This window comes from Perognathus longimembris, chromosome 3 (assembly GCF_023159225.1).
Source record: "Perognathus longimembris pacificus isolate PPM17 chromosome 3, ASM2315922v1, whole genome shotgun sequence".
Taxonomy (NCBI): domain Eukaryota; kingdom Metazoa; phylum Chordata; class Mammalia; order Rodentia; family Heteromyidae; genus Perognathus; species Perognathus longimembris.
Window position 1 is genome coordinate 91427198 of NC_063163.1, and position 13231 is coordinate 91440428.

General features: G+C 62.1%; 2 protein-coding genes across 4 annotated transcripts in view; one reads left to right on the plus strand and one right to left on the minus strand.

Moving 5' to 3' along the window:
* The first annotated feature begins 3060 nt into the window (after positions 1-3060).
* Positions 3061-12143, plus strand: Cabp7 (calcium binding protein 7). Its single transcript, XM_048343266.1, has 5 exons — positions 3061-3214; positions 9265-9408; positions 10053-10165; positions 10406-10559; positions 10742-12143. Exons 1-5 carry the CDS (start codon positions 3106-3108, stop codon positions 10867-10869), a joined length of 648 nt encoding a protein of 215 aa, XP_048199223.1. The 5' UTR covers positions 3061-3105; the 3' UTR covers positions 10870-12143.
* Positions 12120-13231, minus strand: part of Zmat5 (zinc finger matrin-type 5) — a 28381-nt gene continuing 27269 nt past the window's right edge. For all 3 annotated transcript variants that reach the window (XM_048343267.1, XM_048343268.1, XM_048343269.1), the window contains exon 6: positions 12120-12321. In XM_048343267.1, coding sequence (XP_048199224.1) covers positions 12192-12321 — 130 coding nt within the window. In that variant the 3' untranslated portion in view covers positions 12120-12191. The remainder of the gene's footprint in view (positions 12322-13231) is intronic.

Consider the following 13231-nt stretch of genomic DNA (forward strand, 5'->3'; position numbering starts at 1 on the left):
AGAATCTTGTCATTCAGCAGAGAGGTGTTCCCATTTAACAGCCGAGAAAGATGAGGCCACATGGTGAGCTCTGGCCTCTCCAGGCAGAGTGCTGACTCATCATGGCAGCCCCTCTTCACCCCTTGTCCGAAGACTTTTCAATCCTGCCACCGTGTATGTTCCTCCTCAGACAGTGGGGGCTGAGCCTCAGCCAAACTCCCCAGCCCAGAGCCTCTGCTCTGGAGGCACCAACCCAGTAGCAGAGGGCTGAGGCCAAGGGTGTCTCTCAGAGGCAGCAAGGGTCACTCGATTTGTGCTTGAGTCACTTAGCACCTTGTCCCCATCTTTGAAAATTCCCCACCTGGGCATCCAGGCTTGGAGCTGCCCCTTCACTCAGCAAGTGCCACACACCCTGTAGCAGCCTCCCAGGAGGTCTCTGGGGACTGGGCTTCTTGCCAGCCCCGGCAGGCTCCAGGCCACTCTTCCTCAGCCCCATGATGAACTGGCTGGCCGGCTGAGTCAGCCTGAACACCCGGCAAACAAGGAGTGAGCCCACCAAGCTGTCAGTCAGTACTGGAACAATCATTGTTACTATTTCCTGTTCCTGGGGAGATGGATTTTCATTTTCAAGAAACCCAGCCAAGTGCTGGTGGCTCATACTTGTAATCCTAGCGATTCAGGAGACCAAGATCTGAGCATCATGGTTCAAAACCAGCCTGGGCAGGAAAGTCCTTGAGACTCTTATCTCCAACTTGTCACCAGAAAACCCCAAGTGGCACTGTGGCTCCAAGTGGTAGAGAGCTAGTCTTGAACTTAAGAGCTGAGGGACAGTGCCCAGGCCCTGAGTTCAAGCCCCATGACTGGCCAAAAAAGAAAAGAAACTCCCATGACAGTGGCTCAAATCTAGCTACTCAGGTAGGTGAGATATGAGGGTCGAGGTTGGAGGCAAGCTAGGGCAGGAAAGTCCAGGAACCTTTTATCTCCAATTAAGAGAAAAGCTCAGTGCCTAGACCCCGAGTTCAAGCCCCAGGACTGGCAGAAGAAGGAGGAGGAGAAGGAGAAGAAGGAAGTGGAGGAAGCAGAGAAAGAAGAGGAACAGGAAGAGAAGGAAGAAGAGGAGGGGGAGGAAGAAGAAGAGGAGGAAGAGGAGGAGGGAAGGAGAAGAAGAAAGAGGAGAAGCTCCCAAGTCCCATGATAAGGAGGTGGTAGGCAGAGCTGCCCTGCATCTGCCTGGCTCAGGTGCCATGTTCTCTTTGTCATGTCTCTGCTCAATTAGAAACCTCAGAGACACTCAAGGCAGCCAGCTGTATTGGTGGATGGTTAGACAAGACGAGGTGGGTGAAGACAGCTCTGGAGTGAAGACTGCTTTGGCTTGGGGCTTCTGAGCCTCTTAGACCCCATAGGTCCCAAGTGCTCAGCTAGCTGGCCCTAGCAGAGCTCAGATTCCAAACAGCAGGGGTCTTTGCTGGCCCCTCTGGGTTGCAAATGCTGCCAGCAGTGCCCTTCAGATCAGTGCTGGGGAAGTGCTGGGGGACTGGCTCACCGGAGCTGTCTGGTCTCGCTGTCCCCTCTCTCCAGGCCCTGAGACGAGAGACTTTGATTAATCAGCGACAAAAGCAGAAACAAGCAGAAAAATGTAATCAACTTGGGAAGGGCAAGGCTGTGGCAATCAGCTTTCCTGCTGGGGCCTGGGGCTGATTGGACCCAAGGGGCAGGGTGGTGGTTTTCCTGGGGGCTCTAGGGAATGAGACCCTAGAACCTTGTGCAGCCTAGGCCAGGAGGTCACCATCCCTCAGAGTTGCACATGCACACCTGTGCACGCACCTGCCTCCACCATTCCCAGCTCAAGGGCAGGCACATGCCCTCTCACCTGCCTCTGATCTGTGCCTGCCTTCTTCCCTGCTGGCTCACAACCTTGGACATTGCAAGCGGTCAGACTCACTTCCATCTGCTTGTGGGCTTGAAAACACATGTGCACACACTGATGGCCTTTTCACACTCGTGTAGATCAAAGATAAATGCATGCACATGCTCCTTCGAACAAGTACCCGCACCCCGGCTGTGGCCCTGTGTGTATAACCCGCAGCCACGCGCCCAGGCACGTCTCACAGCAGACCCCTCAGGCCCCCGGCCAAGGCCCCTGGGGCGGAGAGGCAGGGCCCGATCCAGCCAAGCAGCAGCAGCCGAGGTTGGGGACGATGGAGGTCTGGATCCTCTGTGGGGGCAAGGTCAGTCCGTCACCAGAGCCAGCCACAGGCCAAGAACGCCTGCTCCAAGCCTGTGCTCAGCTCCCGCCGCGTCCCTTGTGACCTTGGCCAACGTCCTTCTCTTGGCCTCAGTTTCCCCACTTTAAAGCCTCTCTAAGCGCCAGCCCAGTGATACTATTTGAGGACCCGAAGCTCATGTTTCTGGGGCTCAGCTGGTTCCCAGGTCCCGCATGGTGGGCTGTGGAGGCAGGTGGGCCAGGGGGTACAAAGGAGGAGCCCCTCCAAAGGCACCGCCCCCCCCCTCCTGGTGGCGGTGAAGGGAGATCTGAGGGGCCCTAGGGGACAGGGGAATCCGGGGCTGATGGGGCCAGTGCCAGCGGACGGGGGCGGGGAGGGGCCGAGCGGGGGGGGGGCGGCCAGGCTTGGGGGGCGGGGGGGGCAGGCGGGGGGGCGGGGGCAGCGCCGGGGGCGGGGCGGGGGGGCGCGCGGGCGGGGGAGGCGGGGAGCGCGGCGAGCGCGGCGCGGAGCCGGCCGGCAGACAGAGAGAGGCGGCGAGAGCCGGAGCGCCGGGCCGGGCGGCCGCGCCGGCGAGCGGACGAGCGGGAGGCGAGCGGCCCGGAGCGCGCGGGGCTCGGCGGAGCGGGCGCGGCGGGCAGGCGCCGGGCGGTCGGAGCGGAGAGGCCCGAGCGGCGCCGCCCCCGCCGCCCCGCGCGTGGGGGATCCCCGGCCGGGAGCCCGGCGAGGAGCGGGGCGGCATGGGCCGGCGGCCTGGGGCCCGGGGGCGCTAGGCCCCCGGAGGGGCGGCCCCCCGCCTCGCCGCCGCGCGCCCCGCCCGCGCCGGCCGCCCCCGGGGCCGCCGGCGGCCCATGAGCCCCGGCCTCAAAGTTTGCGGCGGGCGGGCGGGCGCGGAGCCTCCAAGATGCCGTTCCACCCGGTGACGGCGGCGTTGATGTACCGGGGCATCTACACCGTGCCCAACCTGCTGTCGGAGCAGCGCCCGGTGGACATCCCCGAGGACGAGCTGGAGGGTGAGTGCGCGCGGGACCCCGGCCCGCGGCCCTACCTGTGCGCCAGGTGAGGCGCGGGGCGCGGGCGGCGCGCGGGGTCGGCCCCGGCCGCACCCCCGGCCCTCCGGGCGCCCGCGTACGAGGTCTGGGGGGCGCCCCGGCCCCTGCCCGCGTGGCCCCCGGCGCTGCGGAAACTTGCCGGGCCCCGCAGCGGGGTCACGGGGCCGCGCGGCCCGCGGTCGGCGGTGCGGTGCGGTGCGATGCGGCGGGTTGGGGGGGGGATCCGAGCCCGGCCCCCCAGCCCGAGCACCCGCATCCCGATCTCCGCGGCGCCCGCCGGCGGCTCTGCGCTCGCATTGACATTCTGCTCGTGTCGCTTTAAAAATCCAATCTGCTCGGGCGGCGGGAGAAGGGGCGCGGGCTGTTGCGGGGCTCCCGCCTGGCCCCGGCCCGCCCGCCGCCCGCGCCCCTTCCCCGCGCTCCCGCGGGGACCCCAACCCGTAGCGCCGGCCGGGCGGCCGCGAGGAGGTGGCGACAACAAGTGGCCGGGGTTGGGCGGCTCAGTCGCCGTAACCGAGCCAGGAAGGGAAAGGCAGAGGGGCCGGGACCCCTGCCCCGCTTCCGGCTCCCCGGCTCCTCGTGGACGCGAAGGGGAGCCCCGCGCCGCGGGCCGGGGCAGGGGGCGGGACCCGGGGTCGGAGCTGGGCGGCGAGACCCCTCGGGCCTGCCCGGCGCTCCGCGTTCCCCGCAGAGCTGGGAGAGGCGCCTGGGGAGTCCCCTCCCCCAGACCTCCCGGGGCCCCAAATGGACTGGAGTTGGGGGGCTCAGGCAGCCCTGAGCCTCGGCTTCTTAGGGTCTGCTGGTTCCCCAGCGCCGGAGCCGGGCTCCCGGGGGCCCAGGGGTCTCATGGGGGCCCACGGAGTGCAGCTGCGGGACCATCGCAGTTAGGGAGGAGGAACCCAGGAAGAAGCCACTGAGGAAGGTCTTTCCTCGTGGTCTTTCCACACCTGGATCCGGACAGCTTCTGGGGGGAATCAGATTGGGGTGAGGAGGACCTGGAGAGAAGAGGCAGCTGCCACCACTAAGCTCACTGCACCACAGGCCACACTCCAGCCACCTGCCCTTCACCCCCACCTAAGCCTTGGGGGGCCAAGGAGACAAGGTCTGGACTGAGCAGGTGGGACAGGTGGGGGGATGCGCCAGCTTCCCGACCTGACTTCAGCACCCCAAGCCTATGTCCTCAAAGCCAGTCTGGGCCAAAGACCAGGACCCAGAGCCTCCTCCAGGGCCTAGGGAAAGGAGGGAGCAGGACGAGGGGTGAGAAGGCAGCTGATGGGGTACAGGCATCTGTCCCCATCGTCCATCTTTATCCCCTTCATCCATCTGCATCCCCTGGGCCTTCCTAGACCTCCTTCCTGCTTCCCCATTCACGTCCTCGCCCATCCCTTCCTCCTGGTCTCTTAGATAGCGGGCAATAGGTCCCCAGATCTTAGGCAGCCTCTGCCTCATCCCCTCCCCTGGCTTTCGGCACCCTAGTGCCAGACCTCCCTGGTTTGCTTCTCTCCTGATCCCCCAGCTCGAGAGTGCACACGGTGAGGAAGAGGAGAGGCTGTGAGGTGACGCGCATGCAAGGGTGAGCAAGGCACCGGGCGGGCGCAGAGGCCACAGGCTCCCTCAGGCCTCCAGCAGTTGTGCTGGCTGAAGCCCATGCATTAGTCACCAGCACCATGCTCACCGCTTCTTGCTGTCCCCTTCTCCTGTGCTAGGAGAGGGGCCCTCGTGCAAGGGGCACCTGAAGGACAGAGCCATCCCCAGGCTGTGGGGGGGGGGGAGGGCACGGGGCAGCAGGTGCCTGTGGGCATCGGCAGATGAAAGCAGAAAGTCCTCCTCGACAAACCCCCTTTTTAGTTGCAGAAACCCCCAAAAGCCTTCAGCAGGACTGGGCTCCTGGCTGTGGTCGTTGGATGGGAGGACTGGGTGGAGCGGCTCAGATGCCCCTCAGCCCCCACTGGCTCTCTGGCACACACTAGTGAGTGCTCCTGCCCCGGGGTGGTCTGCGTCAGACCCAGGCCCTTGATGGGAGGAGGCCATTGGTGAAGAAGCCACATGTGCCAGGAAGAAGCAGCCGGGTGGCCTGGGATGAAACGCTGTAGACAGTACGTGCCTGCTTGCGGCAGAAAACCGGGGTGGTCAGTCTGTGAGAAGGCCCCAGATGGGAAGTAGGGCACACAGAGTTGAGATGAGGGCTTTTCTCGTCAGGCAGCACTGGGTCTCTGTCTGCACACTCATGGAGCCAGCTTAGGCCATCACTTGCTTCTTTGAGCCTTGATTTCCCCATCTGTGAAAGAGGGTTGCATTGCCCTCTCCAGCACAGCTGATGGTAGAGGATGCACAGTGAGGTGGCAGTGAGGTGTGAGGGGGCCCAAACATAGCAGCAGGGGAGATGGAAGAGGGGACCCCGCAGAGGTGAGCCTGGAGCACATGGGGCATGGGCTCAGGTGTACGGGCTGGGGGCCCCCGGGGAAGCTGGGGGCCAGGACTAAGTCTGGCATTGATGCCTGGGGACCTGTGGCTCAGGGGAGCTGTGGGTGATGGTTGGCAGGGTCGGGCTATAGCTGGAGCCCACTCAGTCTTTGTGAGGGAGAGGCAGGGGTTTTTCCGCATTCCTTTTCTCTGAACACCCCAAGGTCAGCCCACAGCAGAGGCCTCAGAGGTGCCCAGCAGGCCAGTCCAGAGGATGGAATCAGGGATGGCTGGCCAGAGAGAGGAGGAAGGACAAGGCAGGCAGAAAGGCCACCAGGTTGTCTGTCCGGGTTGACAGTGGAGTGCGGATTGAGGGGAGCAAATGGGCCTTGAAGGCAAGGAAAGGCTGAGGAGCCCCCTTCCTACCCTGGGCCCAACAGCCCAGCCGTCGCCTCTGCCCAGGCCAGCAGCTCTGGGATGCTGGAGAGGTGCGGCGCAGGGCCAATGCTGCGGAGCCTGGCAGCCTCTGCAGAGGACGGGCACTGCCCCTTCCCGTGACCTCCAGCCTGTGTCCCCCCGTGGACTCTGTCACTGATACAACACTGGCATCTGTGGGGGCCTGCTGGGGGCGTGGGCCCTGACACAGCTCTGCAGATTGGGGAGGGGAGCAGGGGAGGTTGGGGTGGAGGTGATGGGGGCGGGCAGCATCAGCCTGGAAACCTGGTGGCCCTGCCAGCCGTTCCCGGGCCAGGCAGCCCTATGCCAAGATGGAGCACACCACTTCCCTTGGCCTTGTGGGGTGGGGAGAGGAGTAGGGCTTTCGGGGAAATGCACCCAGTTGCCGGCATGCAGTGCCAGTCCTGACACCCACCCTGTCCAGGAACCCCGCAGCGGCCTGGCCCCACGTGACTCCCAGGTGAGGGGGCTGAGGCTCAGGGACAGAAGGGCCTTCCCAGGCTACTTGGCTGCAGAGCAGTAGACCCAGAGCCCAAGCCTGGGCCTCGGGTCCCAGGCCCAGCCAGCAGGTGGGCCAGCCTGGCATCCGGAGTTCACCCCGTCCTCCTTCTCCTTCCGGCTCTGCCATCTGGGATGAGCTGATTTACAGCATCCACCCTGAGCCTGGCTCAGACTCATTTTCTTGCTTAATCATCCAAGCAAGTCCCATTGTACAGGTGAGTAAACCCTTGTCCAAGGTCACCCAGCTGGGATGGAGGAGAGCTGGGATTTGAACCTGTGTCCCTGTGACTCTCCTTAGCTGAGAAGGTGGCCCTTAAACTGGATCTCCACGGGCAAATGGAGACTGGCAGGAGCCAGGATAGGGCTCCTAGGCTGCGGCGTGCACAAGGGGGAGGTGGCAGGATGTAGATTTTCCTAGTGGAGTGAGCCCCACCTCAACCTGTCATCCATGCATGCCCACTAAGATTCACCTGCCTTCTCCTGTCCTCGCCTCAGCCTGTCATCTGTTCTTGCACCCAAAGACTCACTTGCCCTATGCTGTCCCCCCTCCTATCCCCACCTCAGCCTGTCCTCCACACGCAGTGTGCTCCAGGAAAGTCAGATAAGCTGAGGCCTGGAAGGGGAGCCACGAGGGCGGGACAGCCTGACCCTCTGCTCGCTGCAGGGGAGGGGCAGCTGCCACTGTAGTCTCCGTAACTCTGCACCCCACTTGGGGAACTCCCCAAAGAGCCTCAGGCTCAGAAGGGTACAGTCAGTGCTTGACCCCAGGAACCCCCAAACCACCTCTACCTTCAGCTCTGCTTCCTATTCTGTGGTGACCCATAGGGTGGGAACAGTCTTTGGGGATCAGGTGGGGGGACAGGCAGTGCCTGTCTTCCCTTCCGCCTTCCCTGCGGGATGGCTGTGGCCCCTGCTCCAAGCCCTTCCTCCGAGTCTCTGCCTTCAGTCTTTCGGCATTCATTCAGCACGCTTGGGTATTGCTTCACGTCATGAGGACAATGCCCCCCCCCATTGGCATTCACAATTTAGTCCATCGTGGGGGAAGAACAAGTCTGTGAGGGGCAAGGAAGGGCCTAGGTTAGCCTGGAGTGAGGAGGGGAGGAGGGCGAGGGCCGGGCTGCGTAGGAGCTCACCATGGGAGTCAGAGTTGCAGTTCTGGTTAAAGCATAGAAGTAAATGCAGAGGGCCTCTCGGGTTCATGTCACAGGAATGCGGGAGGGGGGATTGATAGCCAGCCCCCCACAGGTGTGTGTGCATACCTCCATATCTGCTACAGACTCCCAGCTGACCGGAACTCCCGCGACAGCCACCACAGCTGCTCAGCCTCTGCTTCCAAACCTCCGGTCATGGGGAGCCTCTGCCTCCTCAGGGACTGAGGGAATGGTTGTTGGTGTTGGTGTTGCTTAGAGCTCCCTGTGGTTAGGCTTTATAGAAACCTTCAGGCCTGGCGGGGCCTAGCCCAGATGCTTCCTTGGCCCTGGGCCACTGGTTATGACACCAGAGCTTCAGGCCTTGCCTGTAATAGGCTGGGGTCTGGGCATTTGGGCACTGTTGTGTTTCCACCTGCCCACAAGACCTGACACCAGTGGCAGAGTCTGTGGGGGTTGAGACCTTGGTTCAAGACCTATGCCAAGGGCTGTGTCTCCCAGTACATGGTGGGGTTGCCAGGCCTAGCCTCCCTACCACCCAGGAGATCAGGGGAACAGCTTCAAAGTATAGAGTCCTACCATGTTAGGGCTCACGCCTCATGTGTAGTAATAGCTTTTAAGCCCCACTGAGCCAGGCCAGCCATTGGGCCTCTTTTGCTGGATCTCCACCATGTGGAGTCCTGTGTCTGCATGGCACATGCGCACACATGCACGCACGCAGCTGGACTCTGCCCTCTGGGTAGACAACTTAGGCAAAAGCTGAGAAGCCACTGAAGAGGAGGACTTTAGGCAGTGGTATCTAGTGGATTGAGATCTGTCCCCCCAAAGGGAAATACAAAGGTAAGAGGTTAGGACCCCCTAACCCAGCCCTTCTGACACCGTTCTGCCCATGAGGTTGTGGGTAAGATGGAGGTGGGCCCTAGGTCAGAGTCACTCATTCCAGGGCTCCAGCCAAGTGCGTTGCTGCCCACTGGAGTCATGCAGGCCCTTAGGCCTCACTCACCCCCCTGTTCAATGGGTTGGGGACCCCTGCATCTGATCCTCTTCCATCCCATCTCCGTCTTCCCCGGAGCTGAGAGGCAGCCTGTGCCCAGCCATCAGCTTGAGCACGGACAGGTCGCCACAGGCACTGGGCTGGCTGGGGTGAAGCGAGCTGGGAGAGGAAGCCCAGCGGGACAGGGCTGGAGGGAGCGTGTGCTCGCTCCCATGCATGCCTGTGTACTGGGAACCCTTCTCAGCAGCTGCCTTGGCCACTGTGCCCAGCGTTCTCGTCATCCTTGCACCCGCCACACGGGGTCGTTGTGAGCACACCAGGAGAGCCAAGCGTGCTCCGGGCGGCCATGGTTCCGGGCCCACGGAGACCTCACCCTACAGCACTACGAAGGCATCCGTATCCCGAGGGAGCGTGTCACCACACCTGTAGGCTCCGGGTGGTCCCTCAGATCCTCCACATCTGTGGGGGACAGTGCTGAGGCCCCAGCCTGTCCTGCTTCTCCTCTACAGAGATCCGAGAGGCCTTCAAAGTGTTTGACCGGGATGGCAATGGCTTCATCTCCAAGCAAGAGCTGGGCACGGCCATGCGCTCGCTGGGCTACATGCCCAATGAGGTGGAGCTGGAGGTCATCATCCAGAGGCTGGACATGGACGGTGAGCATCAACCCCTTCCTCCACTTCCCACCGCGCCACCGAGGCCCAGCCTCACCCGGGCCTCTTGCTCCTCTGCTTGGAGCCACCCCAAAGCCTGTGGCAGGTTGCAGTCTGGTCTGGCTGTGTTTCTGTCACAGTTACATGGGGCCAGGCTAAAGGCTGCCCCCCTCTCTCTCTGTTGCTTGAGACATTTTAAAGTATGCCAAAGAAGAAAGCATACAATAAACACCCCAGATCCTGTCACCCCAAAGTCACTGATGGGTTGTTTTTGCCATCTGGCATTTTATGGAGAGAGAATTGAGTGTCATGGGGACCCTCTGCTCCCCTCCCTCGCTCCCACTTGGGCCTTGTTTTCTCTGCATGGTGGAAGAGCTTGTTGGACAGCAGTGCTGGGGAGCCATGGAAGGTTCTAGTGGAACCTGGCGCTGCTGGCTGCCCACTCACTGCTGTCCACCTCTCCCACCCCCTCAGGGCCCATCACACTAGGTCTCCGCCCCCGCCCGGAGCTTGGCATGCTCAGTGCTCCGGGCACAGGAGGGGGTGCCAGCCTAGGGTCACATGGGCCAGGACTCCATCCTAGGTCCTTTGGGAAGTGGGGTCCCTGCTCAGGCCGGGTTCTGGCTGGATTGACTCTGCCCCTCCAGGTGACGGCCAGGTGGACTTTGAGGAGTTTGTGACGCTCCTGGGACCCAAGCTATCGACGTCTGGGATCCCAGAGAAGTTCCATGGCACCGACTTCGACACGGTCTTCTGGAAGGTTCGGCCCCAGGCCAGGTGGCCTTGGAGGGGGTCCTGGGGTCTGCCAGTGCTAGGCTGCACTGGGGAGGACTGGTTGGTCCAGGCTTCCGTCCACATGTGTCTTGTGGACTCCCTGGAAGAGGCAGGTGTTGGACAGTAGAGCGAGCTGTGGGAAGTGGGGCTCCATGATGGTGGGGTGCTAGGTGGGGATGGCAGTGGGCAGGCAGCTAAAGCACTGTTTGCCCCAACCCCACCCCAGTGTGACATGCAGAAGCTGACGGTGGACGAGCTGAAGCGGCTGCTCTATGACACTTTCTGTGAGCACCTGTCCATGAAGGACATCGAGAACATCATCATGACGGAGGAGGAGAGCCACCTGGGCACGGCTGAGGAGTGCCCCGTGGACGTGGAGAGTGAGTGGCCGGCCCTGGCTCCACGGGCCAGCTTCCTTGGTTTGTGAGCGAGGGGAGGTGGATAGGGGGCTTCTTGCCAGTCTCCCCCTGGGTGGAGCCTGAGCCCAAGTGCAGGCAGCTCCTGATTCTATCCCTCCCATCCCCTTCTGTCTCCCTGTGGTGTTCCCGGTGGGCGGCCACAGCCTGCTCCAACCAGCAGATCCGCCAGACATGCGTGCGCAAGAGTCTCATCTGCGCCTTCGCCATCGCCTTCATCATCAGTGTCATGCTCATCGCAGCCAACCAGGTGCTGCGCAGTGGCATGAAGTAGGCGCCGCACGGCGCATGCAGTGCCGGGCCCATGCCACGCCGCCATTGCCGCCTGCAGCCCTGTCCCCCACCCGGCTCCCAGGCCCACCACCCACAGGTACCGCAGGGCCTGGACGGCCGCTCCCCCGCCCGCCCCGCAGGCCTTGCATGGAGCTGGGGCCGGGCTGTGGAGAACCCGGAGGTGGCTCTGCACCCTGCCCCGTGCCCTCACCTGGTCTCCACGTAGTGCTAACTTCCCAATGCCCCAGGGGTCCTGGGAAATGAAGGAGGGAACCCCTGTCACCCAGCCACTGCTAGGTCCCTTAGGCAGGAGAGGTACCCTGTATCCAGAGAGGGCAGAAGAGGCAGAGGCTGCCAGCCTCCTCCTGAAGAAGGGCATGAGGCTGGAGTCCCCCCCGGGTCCTTGCCTCCAATCCTCCTTAAACCCAAACCCAGACCTCCTCCCCCTCACCTGCCGGGGCCCACACCTGCTGGGCTCATGGGCAGCACCTGAGATCCAACCTCGGTTTGCCTTCAGAGAACCCCCGTTTTTGCAAAGGGCAGGAGCTTGAGGAGGCAGCATCTTGGGTGTTCCCAAGGCCCCAACCCCCGGATTCCCCCACCAAAGGCCCAGTAACTAAAGGCTGTACCCCCCCTCAGCACAGAGCCCAGAACTGGAATGTGCTGGAGGGGAGCAGGGTGGAGGTGGGGAGGCCCAGGTAGCTGAGCAGCCAGGACAGGGCACTCCTCCAGCTAGAACCCTGGGAGGCTACCCGCCGGGCTGAGAAGCTGGCACAACCCAGCGCTGTGCGTGCCAAGAGGCGCGGTGGGCCGCTCCTCCCGGGCCCTCCCACTCCTCTGCACCAAATGCTTAATACCAGCTCGGCACGGGCGGCGTGGAGGCTGCGAGCGCTGCCAGGCTGGGTGGCAGATGGAGGCCTGGGGCTCCTCTCCAGACTTGGGCTGCTTCCCACCTGGCTGTGACACAGCCACCCCGGTGTGCCCTCTGCCCAGTCCCAAGGGGCAGGGTCTGCCCCCTGACCAGGGGCTGGAAGACAGAGCTGAGAAAGCCAGCCGGAGAAACATAAACCACCACGAAGACACTTCATGTCCAGCATCTGGAAGTTTCCTCGCCCATCTTCTGCAGACACCTGCAGGGGACAGTGGAGTGGGGGTAGGGGGAAGCTGCCTGGTGTAGACTGGGACCAGGGTACAGTTGGTATGGGGTCTCCTGAGCCCCGGGGGGCACAGCAAGAAGGGGGCTCTGAACCACAATATGAAAGTTGCCTTTATTGTGATGGGCTAGTTGACTGGGTGGGGGGGGGTCTGGTGGGGGTGAGGAGCTCAGCCCCACTGGACTCTGGGCTGCAGGGGCCACCCCCCAGGTGGAGGTGCCCGCAGGGAGGGGGGCAGCTCCTGGACTGGCGGCCAGCCCATGGGGTACTGGAAGACTGTGGCTCTGATGGGTTCAGCCCTAGAGAGAAAGAGGGCAGAGCATCAGAATGGGGCACAGCCCCGACCGAGTGCACGCTCTCTGACCTTGCCGTGGGGATGGCCCACTGCCCGCATGACCTGCTGAACGACCCCCAAGCCTGCACCTTCCCTCTAGGAACAGCTTAGCAAAGAGCAGGGTTGTAGACAGGGGACTGAGCCTCAGGAATGGCCTTGAGAAAATGGAAATCACCTTAGTATCCACTGGTGAGGGTGGGGTGGGTGGGGGGGGGTGGGGTGAGAAGCCACACACGGCGTGGTGAGCCATGTAGCCCGCCTGCGCGCATGTGCGGGCGGACTCACCTGCACTAATGGGACAGACGGACGTGCTGTGAGCAGGCAGAAAGTAGCTTATAAAATAATGTATATAGCATGATACTATTTTTGTTTAAAGATATATAACATATATAAATGCATAAAAAATCCTGGAAGTCACCTCAAAATGTGAACAGTGTTCTCTCTGAGTGGTGCAGTTATGGGTGGTTTTTTGTTTTATACTTTTCAGAAGTTTTATAAGCATGTACACCTTTGAAGTCAGAAAAAAAAATGGTCTATTTTTTTTAAAGGTGCCTAAGCTGGGCACAGGTGCCTCACACCTGTAATCCTAGCTGCTCAGGAGGCTGTAGTTCCAAGTCAGTTTGGGCAGGAAAGTCTGTGAGATTCTTATCTCCAACTAAATCACGGAAGAACCTGGAAGTGGCGCTGTGGCTCAAGCAGTAGAGTGCTAGCATGGAGCAAAAGGAGCTTACAGACTGCCCGGGCTCTGAGTTCAATCCTCAGAACCAGCAAGGAAACGCCTGAACTACCACGTACTCTCCCCAGTCGCCTTCCCTGAATGCAGGACACACCGGAAGTGCTGCCTGGGAAAAGGTGTCCTTGGCCCAGCCAGCTGA

Coding starts and splice junctions, on each gene's coding strand:
- Cabp7 (XM_048343266.1), top strand. CDS start 3,106: ATGCCGTTCCACCCGGTGACGGCGGCGTTGATGTACCGGGGCATCTAC. Junction 10,166..10,405: donor TCGACACGGTCTTCTGGAAG/GTTCGGCCCCAG, acceptor ACCCCACCCCAG/TGTGACATGCAGAAGCTGAC. Junction 10,560..10,741: donor GTGCCCCGTGGACGTGGAGA/GTGAGTGGCCGG, acceptor GGGCGGCCACAG/CCTGCTCCAACCAGCAGATC.